Source organism: Trichomonas vaginalis, chromosome IV (assembly GCF_026262505.1).
Source record: "Trichomonas vaginalis G3 chromosome IV, whole genome shotgun sequence".
NCBI classification, from domain to species: Eukaryota; Parabasalia; order Trichomonadida; family Trichomonadidae; genus Trichomonas; species Trichomonas vaginalis.
In genome coordinates this window covers 17,111,756-17,130,720 of record NC_067206.1, presented here as the reverse complement: position 1 = coordinate 17,130,720, position 18,965 = coordinate 17,111,756, and the positions used below count along the sequence as shown (strand labels likewise).

The following is an 18,965-nucleotide window of genomic DNA, read 5'->3' as shown; positions in this document are numbered from 1 at the left end:
AACTGTGTATGTGGTGTTGCGTTATAATTTTCGATTAAATTTTGAATTTGATCCCAAGCTACCTCATCAACTTGAATATTCTGCCAAAATCTTTCGATTTTGCCATTCATGTAAGGGCAGTGTGGTATTATCGTGATTGATTCGACGTTTGCATTTTTTAATAAATTTTTGAAAACACCGTAGTTTTCAAGCCCATTGTCACTCCATATGGCAAACGGTTTGCCATATACATCGAAACATTGTTGAATGACACGACTTGTTTGTGCCGCTTCTTTAGTTTCGAGATGTGACCAAGCCAAAATTTTTCGTGATTTATCGTCAATAACGGCATATAGATATTCACCTTGGCGATGATTTAAAAAGTGAATATCTACATGCCATATTTCATTAACGTAAAAAGCTTCGTATTTTGTTTGACCTTTTGCCTTTGAATTTTTTGGCGGTTGTGCAAGATTGAGAAGTTTGAAACATTTATTAACAGTTCTTTCGGAAAATTGAATGTTCAATAATTTACGGTCAAAATAATCTGTAGTTTTTTCAAATGTTGAAGTTGTATTTGTGCGTATTGAATATGGGTCATCTTCTGAATTTATATCCGATTCTGTATCAATTGAATTTGGACTTGATGAAAATAATTCTTCGGCTGATGAATCGTCGGAATTTGAAGAGATTTCTGATGATAACTGTTCAGATGAACTTGAAATGTCAGGAGAACTGTAATCAAACTCTGAATTTTGATTCCGTTGAGACAATTGTGGAATTGGAAAATGAATTTGAATATTTTGTTGATTTTGCATTTGCGATTCAAGTATCATTTGACGATCTGTTATAATTCGGCCGAAAGCCCGGGAAATTCCTATTTTTTGAACTTTATTATGTAAATTTTGGACAGTATTTATTAATTCTTGTGGTGGATCTTTTGGTTTTGGACCTGTACGTAATTTTGGAATTTCAATTTGATTGAAATTAAGAGCGTTTTTAAAAGTTTTATGTGATATTGTGGGAAGAATTCTTCCATCTGTTAAAGGGACATTTTGGAGAACGGTTTCGACGTTAATACCGCTTTGAATTTGTTGATTAGCTTGATTTAACCATTCTAAATCAATTAAATCGAAGATTCTACCACTCATTTGAAAATTATAAGTTTTGAAAAAAACCGTAAATCATTATTGAATCTAAAAATATTTATGTACAAAAAGTCGGTATATATTCTATAATTATTTAAAATAATGAAAAAGTTGATTTGTGAATCATTGAAATATTAATGCTGTTATATATATATATCAGATGATATAAGATGATTTTTTTAAATAAAAAATAAAATTTAATTTTTTAATTGTTAAAATAAGAATAGTAAGCTTGACAAGTAATTTAAGTTTTTGCTTTGTAAAGTTATTTGGTTGGCAAATGCATTGTGTCACTTTTTGTTTGAGTTCACTTTCCGTAATTTGTCTTATGATAGTATTTTCGTCGACTATGGCACGAGACACGAACATTGACCAAACGGACAAAAAGTGTCATTTCGGATGGTCAAGCAGCCAATCGCATTCGAGCACTTCGAAGAAGCCTTACGTTCCAAGGGAGAGGGTGTCTGGTGCAAGGCAGAGGTCATGAGACTCTACGAGCAGTACATCCTCAATGCCTGGGAGGACAAATCGTCCTTGAATTGGCAATTCTACCAACTCCTCTGGGACGACCTCCTACGCAACTGGGAAGATAACGAAAGAGCCCAATTCAAAGGTCGGGAGCTAATTTTCCAAATTACCATTAATAGTGCCTACTTATCCAACTAAACACTTAAATTTACTTGGGGTTTCCCCCTAAAATATTTTTTACTCTTAGAACCACTCGAGGTTCTCCTTACGGTTGTTGAGCTTGTCACCGTCAATGTGTCTGACCTTCGTCTTCTTGCCTGGATTTGGAACCCATTGAATTGCGACAAGCTTGCCCATGGAGTGTTGTGCATGAAAAATAGCGTGACTTCACTTTTGACAAAAAGTGACACTATTTCTGATGGTTTTGTCATTTATTTGTCAGATTTATAAATGGATAATAATGCTGTAAATCAGATATTAATTAAAAATATTTAAGATTTATGTTCGAATTGAAAAGCAAAATGATATTTTTTTAATTGAAAAACGTTAATATCTGATATTTTGAAGTTTTTAATATTTGTTAGTATCTTAAATTATTGAATGCATACATTTTTTATGTTCTCAATTTTAAAAAATTGTGAAGAATTTAGTTTTTTGGAGATGGATGTTTAATATTTGTGAGTGAGAATGCAAGCAGGAGTTTGGTACTTTAAGGCTAGGTTGAGATAGATTTCCCATTATATTATCTGTGAATATTTTGCTTGAAAATTCAAGATATAAAAATATATTATCAAAAAATTTTATATTTTTAAATACAATAGGGTGGAAATATAGTACGATGAGATAGCAATGATATATTTTATAATGGGAGGTAATCTGAAGATAAGTAGCAAATTTTATGCGATTTTGATTGGGAGTTGGAGGGTGTGAGTACTATAGCATGTAATAGTATCTCACACCCTCCAATTCTTCCTATGGCGCCGAAAAATTTTTGGTGAAATGCGACGACATTTCACCAAAAAATTTTCGGCGCCATATAGAGAACTATAGTCTGCGAGGTACTGATTCTATCTATGTACCTCGCAGACCATAGTTCTCAGCCAAAATGTCAAAAATTTCGGAAATTCGAAATAATTTTTTTTGAGAAAAAATTAACCGTTTAACATAATATTTATAATATTGCTTATTCAATTAGACGGATTAAAAATTATATGTTTTCTTTTTATTTTTTCAATTCAATTATTAGCTGACTCGAATTTGTATAAGTTTTTTAAAATAGATATCAAACATTAAATATAAAAAAGAAAACAATTAAGAATATTAAAGTAAATTCTTTATTAAGAAACAATAAAATGAAAATATAAAACTTTGTATGATTTGAGTGGATATTGAGAGTAATTTGTGAGTGTGCTTCAGCTGCATATGTAAGATTGTTCGGATTTAATTAAAAATTGTAAATTTTTTGTCTTTATATCAAACTATTCGACAAAACTTTGTATGATTTGAGTGGATATTGAGAGTAATTTGTGAGTGTGCTTCAGCTGCATATGTAAGATTGTTCGGATTTAATTAAAAATTGTAAATTTTTTGTCTTTATATCAAACTATTCGACAAAACTTTGTATGATTTGAGTGGATATTGAGAGTAATTTGTGAGTGTGCTTCGGCTGCATCCGCTAATTCCTTCTTCATTCTTAACATTCTTTGTTTTATTTAGAACTATATTATCTTATTTCTAAAAATAATACTGAATTTTTTAAAAAATCCAAATGTAATAAATGTAAGTGTTTATTCCTTAACTTCCTTTTTGTGATTTTTTGAATTTTCTTGTTTTTGAAATTATTTGTTAATCTCTAAGATTTTTTTCGAAGCCTGGTTCAGCGCAGAGATCTTTTGTCCATTTGGGGCCTCTTTCCCAGGCCTCAAATGGAGTCAATTTCTCCCCAAAGAGTTTGAATAATGCGGAGTGTTTCCATACCCTATTATACTGGGAAACAACATTGGGGATGAACTCAAAGACGTTCACTCCAGGGTTTGTCTTGAAAAGAGTCTCCCAACTCCTTTCAATTTTTCCATTTTCCTCTGGAGAGTACGGATGAGTTTTGAAATGTTTTATATTGAATTCTTGGCAAACCGCTTCAAAATCTTTTCCAATGAATTCTGTTCCATTATCTGTGAGAATTCCATGTGGAACTAATTTGACTAAATCAATTGCGTGACGAAATACTCTGGCAGTATTTTTCATTTCTTTTGTATCGAAAACATCCCAGCAAATAATGTATCTGCTTCTGTCATCAAGAAATGAAATTAAATATTGAAGGTTACCGTTATCGTCCTTCAGAAATTTCAAATCAGTATGCCACAATTGATTAACATATTGAGCAACGTATTCATGTGGATGTTCGTCGATTTTCTGATGCCTGTGAAATGTAAACAAATGTTGTTGATTGAAAATTTTGAAAGCATCGTTGAATGTAAATCTTTCGACTTTTTCGAAATATGATTCTTTGATCCTTTTGTATCCAATGTCATATTGTGCTTTAATTTCCAAAATTTTGTATACATCTTCCTCAAAAATTTTTTTCTTTGGTCTTCCTCTTTCTTTTATTGGATAGCCGAGTAGTACGAAAATTTTTTTCAAACGTTCTTTTCCTATTGAAAGTGTTTTTGCCGTATCTTCGAGAGTTACATTTGGATTATTAATGTATTCTTGATATTTTTCTTCAATTACGTTGAGAACCTGATCGGCGGGAACGGTTGGGAGTTGAAAAGTTTTAAGATCTTCTGGGTTTTCGAGACGAACCAAGATGTCTTCCATTTTTTAATTTGTAAATTTTTCAATTTTTCAAAAGATAATTTAAAAATACTAGTTATTTGATAAAATTTGTTTATTTTAAATAAAACAATTTTTTTTGAAAAAATTATATTAATGATTTGAAGGCAAAAGCCAAAAACTTAATAGATAAAATGCTCTTTCTATATAGATCAACTTCTATTATTAAATTTATAAAAATGGAGAGATTTTGCAAATTATTTTCTAATATATTATATTTATAATCATTTTATTTATCCCATTAATAATTGTGAACCCAGAACATCTTCCCTTCAAAGTGCCAAGCATCAACACACATTCTCACTCACAAATTTTTAAAACTCATTGCCAAAAATTTAAAAAACTCACAATTTTTTTTAAATTGATAACCCTCAAACCGTTTCCAATCAATAATTTGAGAGTCTATATGATAATGTAAAAGTTAAAACATTCAAGTATTTAAGTATTTCTTTAAAATATTAAGTTTTTTATTTTTCCAATAAAATTCTAATATCAAATATTTTTATTTAACGATTAATTTTATTTATATTTTTATAGTTTTTTTAAGAAAAAATATTGTTAGGGTTTTATGGATTTTCAATTAATATACAAGATAATTCATGAATGTATATATTTCCAAGTTTTTAAGGATGCAACACTTTACATTTGTAAACTGTCAAAAATGAAGTCACGCTATTTTTCATGCATTACAGCTTTGGAGACAACAGATGGAAAAGTTTACTTCACTGACCAACAGTTCATTATAGAACATCTCATTGACTTAGAGTCGAAATATTCTAAACTTTACAACAAACACAAAAAGTTGAAAGGAAAACAAAAACAAATGGCATATGATATTTATGAAGATGTTGACGACACAACTGTTCCTGCAAGTGAAGTAAAGTCAGAGGAACCGAAAAGTGACGAAAAACCGATAGAAGAAGAGAAACCAAAAACTGAAGATAAACCAAAACCAAAGTTTAGTTTCCAAACTAAACCAAGTCAACCTTCATTAGCTGGTATGGGTTGGCGTCAAAGACTTATGGCAGCAGGCGGTTATGTAAAGTAAAGAAAAAATATTTTTTTATTTTTATAAAAATGCCCCATATAGAATGGATAGAAAGTCTGCTAGAATAAAAGCAGAGTTACAAAGATATGGTTGGAGAGTTTCGAAGAATTTTAAATATAGGAAGGGAAGACCCATAAAAGTCTATGACAAATTGTCTGGTCTTCGCTACGAAATGGATTTGGAAACAGCACGTGCCAATTATCCAAACAGACTAGAGAGGTTAGAAGAAGAACGTCTTATGGACATGCCTTTCGATGTTAGTGAACCTCAAGTTGAAGGACACGACGGCTTTGCCAGATTCTACTGGAAACATGACGAACAATTGCATCCTTTGAGAAGGAAAAAAGGAAAAGGTGAAGACGCACATGCTCCCATGGAAAGAACAAGATATGCATATGAAAAGTATCGTGAAGTTAGAAGTCAAATTACATCTGGTCGAACCTTTACAGTAAACTTTGACGAAGGAAAGAACAAAGAAGGCTTCATGGGAGTACTTGCTGCAATTCAAGACGGAAATAAGAAAGGACACAATCTCAGATTGACCATAACAGATTTGGATGGTCACATTTACTATGCACATGGCAATGAACAAACAGCCGCAAAACTTCTTGACGCTTTCAAGACTACAAAGAGAGAACAAATGGTTGACTCCGACTCAGACATTTTGAATGCAATTGAAGGAATTGCAAGTGTCAAGTTCGAATGGTACCAACCTAACCCTCAAGCAGTCAGACAACATGCTGGATACTTCCCCTTCATAAATAAGTCTGACATTGACTTGACAAGGTATGGAATTTACAATTCAATTGAAACAATTGTCAATGAACCTTGCATTCTTACATGTCTCAGGAACTCTGGTCTTGTTACAGATGAGAAGATGAAGTATCTTGAGTCATGTGTGAAGACAAGGTACATTCTCAGAGGTCAATTGGCAAAAATTGCACCGTTGGCAAATGTCAATATCCGAGTCAACATACCTACAGCTAAAGGTTCTTCACATGACGACTATGTTGTTGACAAAGACTTACCATGGTTGAAGATTGTAATTGTCCACAACCACTTCATGTTGAACGAAAGTCTTACAAACCCATTCTTTGGTAAAAGTAAGTGCAACATTGTCAGAGCTGTCAACATTCTTTTCAAGAAAGGTTTGTTGGAACCAATTCCAGATGACAAGCTGACAGAAACTTTTGTACCAAAAGACGAAACAAACTTTTCATTGTTAGCAAGACCAAAAGTTGTTCCAGACAAAGTTCTAGTACAAAAGAAGTACACGGTTCCACAAGGGGTTGGTATGTTCAGATACCAACCTGAACCAGAAGAACTTCCAATGAGGTTGCAAGAACTTCAAGATGCTATAAACAAACTTCCATTGAGACATCCAATTGACGTCAAATTATATTGGAGAGCATCTGAGTTAGGTCAGAAGGTTTTATATGAAACAGGTTGCTTCGACGATGTTTATGAGATAACAGGAGAAGTTTCTCAGAAGATAAGAGACTCACTTGAATTTCCACAAACTGGACCAATTGGTTGCAACAAGTTCGACTCAGATGAAAAGATATACTATGTCGACCTTAACGCTGCATACATGAGGTTTGTCCAATATATTCCGACTGGAATTCCAAACGAAGATGGTGAGTTCCCGGGAAGGAACTATACAGTTGGAAAAGTCATACAACAACTGTATGATATTAGGAAAGCTTCAAACCCCAAACTTGCAATGACACTCAAATTGCTTATGAATTCGACATGGGGATATTCCATTAAGAAACCTCAAGAGATGAAGAGTAAACATTATGAGAAGGTCGACAACTTTGTTGAAGGTTTTCTCCTTTTGTTTTGAAGTACGAATTCACTCAAGGTCAAAGTGGCTTAGTAACCACATTAAAACCTATTGTCGAACATTGGTCTTACCCTCAGTTCGCAAAGGCAGTCCTTGACAACTACAATGAGTTCTTCTCCGAAGTCAAATCCAAAGTCAAGGTTTACTATGAGAACATTGACGCACTCATGACGAACGAAGAAGGCTATAACAAACTCATTGAAATGGGAATGGTCGGTGAAAAGATGGGTCAATTCAAATTGGACAAAATTTTCACCGAAGTTCATGTCCTCTCCAAGCGTAAGTACTGGGGTGTTAAAGAAGATGGTGAAATAGTTAAACATTGCATGAAATAAAAAATTTTTATTCGAATTTGAATTTAAATGTGGGAATTCTTGGGAACGGGAAAGGCTTATTTACTTGAGGAACAGGTAAAGGTGGTGGAGGTGGTGGCAACCAGTCCATTTTATATTCCTTCCTAGCTAATTTCCGTTTAATTTCATGGTCGCCCTCGGAGTCTTTGAATCGGACAGGTCGAGTTACACCATTCTTGGTCTCAAACTCATATATAACCTGTTTGTCTGTATTGTTGTAAGACGAGTTACGGAAAGTGAGGTGAACCGAAAAAGTGACACTTATTTGGTCGGATAAATTCCCTATATATTTACTTGTCAAAAAAAATCAGACTTTTTTTGCTTTAAAAAATTTATAAGTTAATTATTGAGAACGAAGGTGAAAGGAAATGGATATCTCTTACCTTTCATTCCCTCGAGAAAGTTCAAAAACTTGGGTGCAATCAGTTCTGATTGCACCCAAGTTTTTGAACTTTGTATAAGGAATTGTTGGCTATGATGCACTGATCATGAATCAGTACATCATAGCCAACAATTCCTTCGCAAACAGCGGGAAACTTTGTCCGAATAGTTTAACATTCGGACAAAGTTTCCCAACTTTCAAGCCGAAATTCGCGGATACCATTCACCAACTAGCTCTTGCTATGATGGTTATTAAAAATCAAGATCTATATTAAATTCAAAATCTACTCAAAGTCACTAATGTTCGATTTCGGAGTGTCAAATTACTGTACTACAGTTGCTGCTTCTTCTGCAACTTGCGTATCTCTGTAACGAAGAAAAAAAATATGTAAATGTTTTAAAAAGTAAGTGTTTATTCTTATTAATCTGACTGAGCTTAGTAAGAAGATGTAATCGATATTGTTAATTTGTGTTAAAAATTAGATTTTATTTTCGATTTTAAAATATTACCGAATTAATTTCTTTGATTGGCTCTCCTCTCGCGGAAATGTTGAAGAGAAATCCTCAAATCCTTAATTTCTCCATCAACTTTCCAAAGGGGTTCTTTGGTGGTATCATATTTTTCGCTGATATCATAAAATTTGTTTGGTGTAAACCAGGTATGTATTTCTGGATTTTTTGGTAACTGTGTATGTGGTGTTGCGTTATAATTTTCGATTAAATTTTGAATTTGATCCCAAGCTACCTCATCAACTTGAATATTCTGCCAAAATCTTTCGATTTTGCCATTCATGTAAGGGCAGTGTGGTATTATCGTGATTGATTCGACGTTTGCATTTTTTAATAAATTTTTGAAAACACCGTAGTTTTCAAGCCCATTGTCACTCCATATGGCAAACGGTTTGCCATATACATCGAAACATTGTTGAATGACACGACTTGTTTGTGCCGCTTCTTTAGTTTCGAGATGTGACCAAGCCAAAATTTTTCGTGATTTATCGTCAATAACGGCATATAGATATTCACCTTGGCGATGATTTAAAAAGTGAATATCTACATGCCATATTTCATTAACGTAAAAAGCTTCGTATTTTGTTTGACCTTTTGCCTTTGAATTTTTTGGCGGTTGTGCAAGATTGAGAAGTTTGAAACATTTATTAACAGTTCTTTCGGAAAATTGAATGTTCAATAATTTACGGTCAAAATAATCTGTAGTTTTTTCAAATGTTGAAGTTGTATTTGTGCGTATTGAATATGGGTCATCTTCTGAATTTATATCCGATTCTGTATCAATTGAATTTGGACTTGATGAAAATAATTCTTCGGCTGATGAATCGTCGGAATTTGAAGAGATTTCTGATGATAACTGTTCAGATGAACTTGAAATGTCAGGAGAACTGTAATCAAACTCTGAATTTTGATTCCGTTGAGACAATTGTGGAATTGGAAAATGAATTTGAATATTTTGTTGATTTTGCATTTGCGATTCAAGTATCATTTGACGATCTGTTATAATTCGGCCGAAAGCCCGGGAAATTCCTATTTTTTGAACTTTATTATGTAAATTTTGGACAGTATTTATTAATTCTTGTGGTGGATCTTTTGGTTTTGGACCTGTACGTAATTTTGGAATTTCAATTTGATTGAAATTAAGAGCGTTTTTAAAAGTTTTATGTGATATTGTGGGAAGAATTCTTCCATCTGTTAAAGGGACATTTTGGAGAACGGTTTCGACGTTAATACCGCTTTGAATTTGTTGATTAGCTTGATTTAACCATTCTAAATCAATTAAATCGAAGATTCTACCACTCATTTGAAAATTATAAGTTTTGAAAAAAACCGTAAATCATTATTGAATCTAAAAATATTTATGTACAAAAAGTCGGTATATATTCTATAATTATTTAAAATAATGAAAAAGTTGATTTGTGAATCATTGAAATATTAATGCTGTTATATATATATATCAGATGATATAAGATGATTTTTTTAAATAAAAAATAAAATTTAATTTTTTAATTGTTAAAATAAGAATAGTAAGCTTGACAAGTAATTTAAGTTTTTGCTTTGTAAAGTTATTTGGTTGGCAAATGCATTGTGTCACTTTTTGTTTGAGTTCACTTTCCGTAATTTGTCTTATGATAGTATTTTCGTCGACTATGGCACGAGACACGAACATTGACCAAACGGACAAAAAGTGTCATTTCGGATGGTCAAGCAGCCAATCGCATTCGAGCACTTCGAAGAAGCCTTACGTTCCAAGGGAGAGGGTGTCTGGTGCAAGGCAGAGGTCATGAGACTCTACGAGCAGTACATCCTCAATGCCTGGGAGGACAAATCGTCCTTGAATTGGCAATTCTACCAACTCCTCTGGGACGACCTCCTACGCAACTGGGAAGATAACGAAAGAGCCCAATTCAAAGGTCGGGAGCTAATTTTCCAAATTACCATTAATAGTGCCTACTTATCCAACTAAACACTTAAATTTACTTGGGGTTTCCCCCTAAAATATTTTTTACTCTTAGAACCACTCGAGGTTCTCCTTACGGTTGTTGAGCTTGTCACCGTCAATGTGTCTGACCTTCGTCTTCTTGCCTGGATTTGGAACCCATTGAATTGCGACAAGCTTGCCCATGGAGTGTTGTGCATGAAAAATAGCGTGACTTCACTTTTGACAAAAAGTGACACTATTTCTGATGGTTTTGTCATTTATTTGTCAGATTTATAAATGGATAATAATGCTGTAAATCAGATATTAATTAAAAATATTTAAGATTTATGTTCGAATTGAAAAGCAAAATGATATTTTTTTAATTGAAAAACGTTAATATCTGATATTTTGAAGTTTTTAATATTTGTTAGTATCTTAAATTATTGAATGCATACATTTTTTATGTTCTCAATTTTAAAAAATTGTGAAGAATTTAGTTTTTTGGAGATGGATGTTTAATATTTGTGAGTGAGAATGCAAGCAGGAGTTTGGTACTTTAAGGCTAGGTTGAGATAGATTTCCCATTATATTATCTGTGAATATTTTGCTTGAAAATTCAAGATATAAAAATATATTATCAAAAAATTTTATATTTTTAAATACAATAGGGTGGAAATATAGTACGATGAGATAGCAATGATATATTTTATAATGGGAGGTAATCTGAAGATAAGTAGCAAATTTTATGCGATTTTGATTGGGAGTTGGAGGGTGTGAGTACTATAGCATGTAATAGTATCTCACACCCTCCAATTCTTCCTATGGCGCCGAAAAATTTTTGGTGAAATGCGACGACATTTCACCAAAAAATTTTCGGCGCCATATAGAGAACTATAGTCTGCGAGGTACTGATTCTATCTATGTACCTCGCAGACCATAGTTCTCAGCCAAAATGTCAAAAATTTCGGAAATTCGAAATAATTTTTTTTGAGAAAAAATTAACCGTTTAACATAATATTTATAATATTGCTTATTCAATTAGACGGATTAAAAATTATATGTTTTCTTTTTATTTTTTCAATTCAATTATTAGCTGACTCGAATTTGTATAAGTTTTTTAAAATAGATATCAAACATTAAATATAAAAAAGAAAACAATTAAGAATATTAAAGTAAATTCTTTATTAAGAAACAATAAAATGAAAATATAAAACTTTGTATGATTTGAGTGGATATTGAGAGTAATTTGTGAGTGTGCTTCAGCTGCATATGTAAGATTGTTCGGATTTAATTAAAAATTGTAAATTTTTTGTCTTTATATCAAACTATTCGACAAAACTTTGTATGATTTGAGTGGATATTGAGAGTAATTTGTGAGTGTGCTTCAGCTGCATATGTAAGATTGTTCGGATTTAATTAAAAATTGTAAATTTTTTGTCTTTATATCAAACTATTCGACAAAACTTTGTATGATTTGAGTGGATATTGAGAGTAATTTGTGAGTGTGCTTCGGCTGCATCCGCTAATTCCTTCTTCATTCTTAACATTCTTTGTTTTATTTAGAACTATATTATCTTATTTCTAAAAATAATACTGAATTTTTTAAAAAATCCAAATGTAATAAATGTAAGTGTTTATTCCTTAACTTCCTTTTTGTGATTTTTTGAATTTTTTTTTTTTGAAATTATTTGTTAATCTCTAAGATTTTTTTCGAAGCCTGGTTCAGCGCAGAGATCTTTTGTCCATTTGGGGCCTCTTTCCCAGGCCTCAAATGGAGTCAATTTCTCCCCAAAGAGTTTGAATAATGCGGAGTGTTTCCATACCCTATTATACTGGGAAACAACATTGGGGATGAACTCAAAGACGTTCACTCCAGGGTTTGTCTTGAAAAGAGTCTCCCAACTCCTTTCAATTTTTCCATTTTCCTCTGGAGAGTACGGATGAGTTTTGAAATGTTTTATATTGAATTCTTGGCAAACCGCTTCAAAATCTTTTCCAATGAATTCTGTTCCATTATCTGTGAGAATTCCATGTGGAACTAATTTGACTAAATCAATTGCGTGACGAAATACTCTGGCAGTATTTTTCATTTCTTTTGTATCGAAAACATCCCAGCAAATAATGTATCTGCTTCTGTCATCAAGAAATGAAATTAAATATTGAAGGTTACCGTTATCGTCCTTCAGAAATTTCAAATCAGTATGCCACAATTGATTAACATATTGAGCAACGTATTCATGTGGATGTTCGTCGATTTTCTGATGCCTGTGAAATGTAAACAAATGTTGTTGATTGAAAATTTTGAAAGCATCGTTGAATGTAAATCTTTCGACTTTTTCGAAATATGATTCTTTGATCCTTTTGTATCCAATGTCATATTGTGCTTTAATTTCCAAAATTTTGTATACATCTTCCTCAAAAATTTTTTTCTTTGGTCTTCCTCTTTCTTTTATTGGATAGCCGAGTAGTACGAAAATTTTTTTCAAACGTTCTTTTCCTATTGAAAGTGTTTTTGCCGTATCTTCGAGAGTTACATTTGGATTATTAATGTATTCTTGATATTTTTCTTCAATTACGTTGAGAACCTGATCGGCGGGAACGGTTGGGAGTTGAAAAGTTTTAAGATCTTCTGGGTTTTCGAGACGAACCAAGATGTCTTCCATTTTTTAATTTGTAAATTTTTCAATTTTTCAAAAGATAATTTAAAAATACTAGTTATTTGATAAAATTTGTTTATTTTAAATAAAACAATTTTTTTGAAAAAATTATATTAATGATTTGAAGGCAAAAGCCAAAAACTTAATAGATAAAATGCTCTTTCTATATAGATCAACTTCTATTATTAAATTTATAAAAATGGAGAGATTTTGCAAATTATTTTCTAATATATTATATTTATAATCATTTTATTTATCCCATTAATAATTGTGAACCCAGAACATCTTCCCTTCAAAGTGCCAAGCATCAACACACATTCTCACTCACAAATTTTTAAAACTCATTGCCAAAAATTTAAAAAACTCACAATTTTTTTTAAATTGATAACCCTCAAACCGTTTCCAATCAATAATTTGAGAGTCTATATGATAATGTAAAAGTTAAAACATTCAAGTATTTAAGTATTTCTTTAAAATATTAAGTTTTTTATTTTTCCAATAAAATTCTAATATCAAATATTTTTATTTAACGATTAATTTTATTTATATTTTTATAGTTTTTTTAAGAAAAAATATTGTTAGGGTTTTATGGATTTTCAATTAATATACAAGATAATTCATGAATGTATATATTTCCAAGTTTTTAAGGATGCAACACTTTACATTTGTAAACTGTCAAAAATGAAGTCACGCTATTTTTCATGCATTACAGCTTTGGAGACAACAGATGGAAAAGTTTACTTCACTGACCAACAGTTCATTATAGAACATCTCATTGACTTAGAGTCGAAATATTCTAAACTTTACAACAAACACAAAAAGTTGAAAGGAAAACAAAAACAAATGGCATATGATATTTATGAAGATGTTGACGACACAACTGTTCCTGCAAGTGAAGTAAAGTCAGAGGAACCGAAAAGTGACGAAAAACCGATAGAAGAAGAGAAACCAAAAACTGAAGATAAACCAAAACCAAAGTTTAGTTTCCAAACTAAACCAAGTCAACCTTCATTAGCTGGTATGGGTTGGCGTCAAAGACTTATGGCAGCAGGCGGTTATGTAAAGTAAAGAAAAAATATTTTTTTATTTTTATAAAAATGCCCCATATAGAATGGATAGAAAGTCTGCTAGAATAAAAGCAGAGTTACAAAGATATGGTTGGAGAGTTTCGAAGAATTTTAAATATAGGAAGGGAAGACCCATAAAAGTCTATGACAAATTGTCTGGTCTTCGCTACGAAATGGATTTGGAAACAGCACGTGCCAATTATCCAAACAGACTAGAGAGGTTAGAAGAAGAACGTCTTATGGACATGCCTTTCGATGTTAGTGAACCTCAAGTTGAAGGACACGACGGCTTTGCCAGATTCTACTGGAAACATGACGAACAATTGCATCCTTTGAGAAGGAAAAAAGGAAAAGGTGAAGACGCACATGCTCCCATGGAAAGAACAAGATATGCATATGAAAAGTATCGTGAAGTTAGAAGTCAAATTACATCTGGTCGAACCTTTACAGTAAACTTTGACGAAGGAAAGAACAAAGAAGGCTTCATGGGAGTACTTGCTGCAATTCAAGACGGAAATAAGAAAGGACACAATCTCAGATTGACCATAACAGATTTGGATGGTCACATTTACTATGCACATGGCAATGAACAAACAGCCGCAAAACTTCTTGACGCTTTCAAGACTACAAAGAGAGAACAAATGGTTGACTCCGACTCAGACATTTTGAATGCAATTGAAGGAATTGCAAGTGTCAAGTTCGAATGGTACCAACCTAACCCTCAAGCAGTCAGACAACATGCTGGATACTTCCCCTTCATAAATAAGTCTGACATTGACTTGACAAGGTATGGAATTTACAATTCAATTGAAACAATTGTCAATGAACCTTGCATTCTTACATGTCTCAGGAACTCTGGTCTTGTTACAGATGAGAAGATGAAGTATCTTGAGTCATGTGTGAAGACAAGGTACATTCTCAGAGGTCAATTGGCAAAAATTGCACCGTTGGCAAATGTCAATATCCGAGTCAACATACCTACAGCTAAAGGTTCTTCACATGACGACTATGTTGTTGACAAAGACTTACCATGGTTGAAGATTGTAATTGTCCACAACCACTTCATGTTGAACGAAAGTCTTACAAACCCATTCTTTGGTAAAAGTAAGTGCAACATTGTCAGAGCTGTCAACATTCTTTTCAAGAAAGGTTTGTTGGAACCAATTCCAGATGACAAGCTGACAGAAACTTTTGTACCAAAAGACGAAACAAACTTTTCATTGTTAGCAAGACCAAAAGTTGTTCCAGACAAAGTTCTAGTACAAAAGAAGTACACGGTTCCACAAGGGGTTGGTATGTTCGATACCAACCTGAACCAGAAGAACTTCCAATGAGGTTGCAAGAACTTCAAGATGCTATAAACAAACTTCCATTGAGACATCCAATTGACGTCAAATTATATTGGAGAGCATCTGAGTTAGGTCAGAAGGTTTTATATGAAACAGGTTGCTTCGACGATGTTTATGAGATAACAGGAGAAGTTTCTCAGAAGATAAGAGACTCACTTGAATTTCCACAAACTGGACCAATTGGTTGCAACAAGTTCGACTCAGATGAAAAGATATACTATGTCGACCTTAACGCTGCATACATGAGGTTTGTCCAATATATTCCGACTGGAATTCCAAACGAAGATGGTGAGTTCCCGGGAAGGAACTATACAGTTGGAAAAGTCATACAACAACTGTATGATATTAGGAAAGCTTCAAACCCCAAACTTGCAATGACACTCAAATTGCTTATGAATTCGACATGGGGATATTCCATTAAGAAACCTCAAGAGATGAAGAGTAAACATTATGAGAAGGTCGACAACTTTGTTGAAAGGTTTTCTCCTTTTGTTTTGAAGTACGAATTCACTCAAGGTCAAAGTGGCTTAGTAACCACATTAAAACCTATTGTCGAACATTGGTCTTACCCTCAGTTCGCAAAGGCAGTCCTTGACAACTACAATGAGTTCTTCTCCGAAGTCAAATCCAAAGTCAAGGTTTACTATGAGAACATTGACGCACTCATGACGAACGAAGAAGGCTATAACAAACTCATTGAAATGGGAATGGTCGGTGAAAAGATGGGTCAATTCAAATTGGACAAAATTTTCACCGAAGTTCATGTCCTCTCCAAGCGTAAGTACTGGGGTGTTAAAGAAGATGGTGAAATAGTTAAACATTGCATGAAATAAAAAATTTTTATTCGAATTTGAATTTAAATGTGGGAATTCTTGGGAACGGGAAAGGCTTATTTACTTGAGGAACAGGTAAAGGTGGTGGAGGTGGTGGCAACCAGTCCATTTTATATTCCTTCCTAGCTAATTTCCGTTTAATTTCATGGTCGCCCTCGGAGTCTTTGAATCGGACAGGTCGAGTTACACCATTCTTGGTCTCAAACTCATATATAACCTGTTTGTCTGTATTTTCGTCGACTATGGCACGAGACACGAACATTGACCAAACGGACAAAAAGTGTCATTTCGGATGGTCAAGCAGCCAATCGCATTCGAGCACTTCGAAGAAGCCTTACGTTCCAAGGGAGAGGGTGTCTGGTGCAAGGCAGAGGTCATGAGACTCTACGAGCAGTACATCCTCAATGCCTGGGAGGACAAATCGTCCTTGAATTGGCAATTCTACCAACTCCTCTGGGACGACCTCCTACGCAACTGGGAAGATAACGAAAGAGCCCAATTCAAAGGTCGGGAGCTAATTTTCCAAATTACCATTAATAGTGCCTACTTATCCAACTAAACACTTAAATTTACTTGGGGTTTCCCCCTAAAATATTTTTTACTCTTAGAACCACTCGAGGTTCTCCTTACGGTTGTTGAGCTTGTCACCGTCAATGTGTCTGACCTTCGTCTTCTTGCCTGGATTTGGAACCCATTGAATTGCGACAAGCTTGCCCATGGAGTGTTGTGCATGAAAAATAGCGTGACTTCACTTTTGACAAAAAGTGACACTATTTCTGATGGTTTTGTCATTTATTTGTCAGATTTATAAATGGATAATAATGCTGTAAATCAGATATTAATTAAAAATATTTAAGATTTATGTTCGAATTGAAAAGCAAAATGATATTTTTTTAATTGAAAAACGTTAATATCTGATATTTTGAAGTTTTTAATATTTGTTAGTATCTTAAATTATTGAATGCATACATTTTTTATGTTCTCAATTTTAAAAAATTGTGAAGAATTTAGTTTTTTGGAGATGGATGTTTAATATTTGTGAGTGAGAATGCAAGCAGGAGTTTGGTACTTTAAGGCTAGGTTGAGATAGATTTCCCATTATATTATCTGTGAATATTTTGCTTGAAAATTCAAGATATAAAAATATATTATCAAAAAATTTTATATTTTTAAATACAATAGGGTGGAAATATAGTACGATGAGATAGCAATGATATATTTTATAATGGGAGGTAATCTGAAGATAAGTAGCAAATTTTATGCGATTTTGATTGGGAGTTGGAGGGTGTGAGTACTATAGCATGTAATAGTATCTCACACCCTCCAATTCTTCCTATGGCGCCGAAAAATTTTTGGTGAAATGCGACGACATTTCACCAAAAAATTTTCGGCGCCATATAGAGAACTATAGTCTGCGAGGTACTGATTCTATCTATGTACCTCGCAGACCATAGTTCTCAGCCAAAATGTCAAAAATTTCGGAAATTCGAAATAATTTTTTTTGAGAAAAAATTAACCGTTTAACATAATATTTATAATATTGCTTATTCAATTAGACGGATTAAAAATTATATGTTTTCTTTTTATTTTTTCAATTCAATTATTAGCTGACTCGAATTTGTATAAGTTTTTTAAAATAGATATCAAAAATTAAATATAAAAAAGAAAACAATTAAGAATATTAAAGTAAATTCTTTATTAAGAAACAATAAAATGAAAATATAAAACTTTGTATGATTTGAGTGGATATTGAGAGTAATTTGTGAGTGTGCTTCAGCTGCATATGTAAGATTGTTCGGATTTAATTAAAAATTGTAAATTTTTTGTCTTTATATCAAACTATTCGACAAAACTTTGTATGATTTGAGTGGATATTGAGAGTAATTTGTGAGTGTGCTTCAGCTGCATATGTAAGATTGTTCGGATTTAATTAAAAATTGTAAATTTTTTGTCTTTATATCAAACTATTCGACAAAACTTTGTATGATTTGAGTGGATATTGAGAGTAATTTGTGAGTGTGCTTCGGCTGCATCCGCTAATTCCTTCTTCATTCTTAACATTCTTTGTTTTATTTAGAACTATATTATCTTATTTCTAAAAATAATACTGAATTTTTTAAAAAATCCAAATGTAATAAATGTAAGTGTTTATTCCTTAACTTCCTTTTTGTGATTTTTTGAATTTTCTTGTTTTTGAAATTATTTGTTAATCTCTAAGATTTTTTTCGAAGCCTGGTTCAGCGCAGAGATCTTTTGTCCATTTGGGGCCTCTTTCCCAGGCCTCAAATGGAGTCAATTTCTCCCCAAAGAGTTTGAATAATGCGGAGTGTTTCCATACCCTATTATACTGGGAAACAACATTGGGGATGAACTCAAAGACGTTCACTCCAGGGTTTGTCTTGAAAAGAGTCTCCCAACTCCTTTCAATTTTTCCATTTTCCTCTGGAGAGTACGGATGAGTTTTGAAATGTTTTATATTGAATTCTTGGCAAACCGCTTCAAAATCTTTTCCAATGAATTCTGTTCCATTATCTGTGAGAATTCCATGTGGAACTAATTTGACTAAATCAATT

General features: G+C 32.8%; 6 protein-coding genes across 6 annotated transcripts, besides 18 other annotated features; all 6 read left to right on the top strand.

Moving 5' to 3' along the window:
- Positions 1-1,129: part of a mobile genetic element that runs on past the window's edge.
- Positions 1,130-1,526: 397 nt separating this feature from the next.
- TVAGG3_0111010 (uncharacterized protein) lies at positions 1,527-1,793 on the top strand (the record flags this gene model as incomplete). The annotated part of the gene is made up of 1 exon (XM_051223161.1): positions 1,527-1,793. One exon carries the CDS (start codon positions 1,527-1,529, stop codon positions 1,791-1,793), a length of 267 nt encoding a protein of 88 aa, XP_051108147.1.
- A 1,527-nt stretch (positions 1,794-3,320) lies between these two features.
- Positions 3,321-3,373: a mobile genetic element.
- Positions 3,321-3,373: a terminal%2Cinverted (terminal inverted repeat of LTR286 transposon ID:TVAGG3_0111000).
- Positions 3,374-3,443: 70 nt separating this feature from the next.
- Positions 3,444-4,411: a mobile genetic element.
- Positions 4,412-4,468: 57 nt separating this feature from the next.
- Positions 4,469-4,521: a mobile genetic element.
- Positions 4,469-4,521: a terminal%2Cinverted (terminal inverted repeat of LTR286 transposon ID:TVAGG3_0110980).
- Positions 4,522-5,518: 997 nt separating this feature from the next.
- TVAGG3_0110970 (uncharacterized protein) lies at positions 5,519-6,524 on the top strand (the record flags this gene model as incomplete). Its single annotated transcript, XM_051223160.1, has 1 exon — positions 5,519-6,524. A coding segment is annotated over one exon (1,006 nt), but the record flags the coding sequence as incomplete, so codon positions are not given.
- A 1,611-nt stretch (positions 6,525-8,135) lies between these two features.
- Positions 8,136-8,257: a mobile genetic element.
- A 272-nt stretch (positions 8,258-8,529) lies between these two features.
- Positions 8,530-8,562: a mobile genetic element.
- Positions 8,530-8,562: a terminal%2Cinverted (terminal inverted repeat of LTR63 transposon ID:TVAGG3_0110950).
- A 10-nt stretch (positions 8,563-8,572) lies between these two features.
- Positions 8,573-9,867: a mobile genetic element.
- A 397-nt stretch (positions 9,868-10,264) lies between these two features.
- TVAGG3_0110930 (uncharacterized protein) lies at positions 10,265-10,531 on the top strand (the record flags this gene model as incomplete). Its single annotated transcript, XM_051223159.1, has 1 exon — positions 10,265-10,531. The coding sequence occupies one exon, from the start codon at positions 10,265-10,267 to the stop codon at positions 10,529-10,531; it is 267 nt and encodes an 88-aa protein (XP_051108145.1).
- A 1,527-nt stretch (positions 10,532-12,058) lies between these two features.
- Positions 12,059-12,111: a mobile genetic element.
- Positions 12,059-12,111: a terminal%2Cinverted (terminal inverted repeat of LTR286 transposon ID:TVAGG3_0110920).
- A 69-nt stretch (positions 12,112-12,180) lies between these two features.
- Positions 12,181-13,148: a mobile genetic element.
- A 57-nt stretch (positions 13,149-13,205) lies between these two features.
- Positions 13,206-13,257: a mobile genetic element.
- Positions 13,206-13,257: a terminal%2Cinverted (terminal inverted repeat of LTR286 transposon ID:TVAGG3_0110900).
- A 997-nt stretch (positions 13,258-14,254) lies between these two features.
- Positions 14,255-14,964, top strand: TVAGG3_0110890 (uncharacterized protein; the record flags this gene model as incomplete). The annotated part of the gene is made up of 1 exon (XM_051223158.1): positions 14,255-14,964. A coding segment is annotated over one exon (710 nt), but the record flags the coding sequence as incomplete, so codon positions are not given.
- A 603-nt stretch (positions 14,965-15,567) lies between these two features.
- TVAGG3_0110880 (DNA/RNA polymerases family) lies at positions 15,568-16,166 on the top strand (the record flags this gene model as incomplete). The annotated part of the gene is made up of 1 exon (XM_051223157.1): positions 15,568-16,166. A coding segment is annotated over one exon (599 nt), but the record flags the coding sequence as incomplete, so codon positions are not given.
- A 518-nt stretch (positions 16,167-16,684) lies between these two features.
- Positions 16,685-16,951, top strand: TVAGG3_0110870 (uncharacterized protein; the record flags this gene model as incomplete). Its single annotated transcript, XM_051223156.1, has 1 exon — positions 16,685-16,951. One exon carries the CDS (start codon positions 16,685-16,687, stop codon positions 16,949-16,951), a length of 267 nt encoding a protein of 88 aa, XP_051108142.1.
- Positions 16,952-18,478: 1,527 nt separating this feature from the next.
- Positions 18,479-18,531: a mobile genetic element.
- Positions 18,479-18,531: a terminal%2Cinverted (terminal inverted repeat of LTR286 transposon ID:TVAGG3_0110860).
- A 70-nt stretch (positions 18,532-18,601) lies between these two features.
- Positions 18,602-18,965: part of a mobile genetic element that runs on past the window's edge.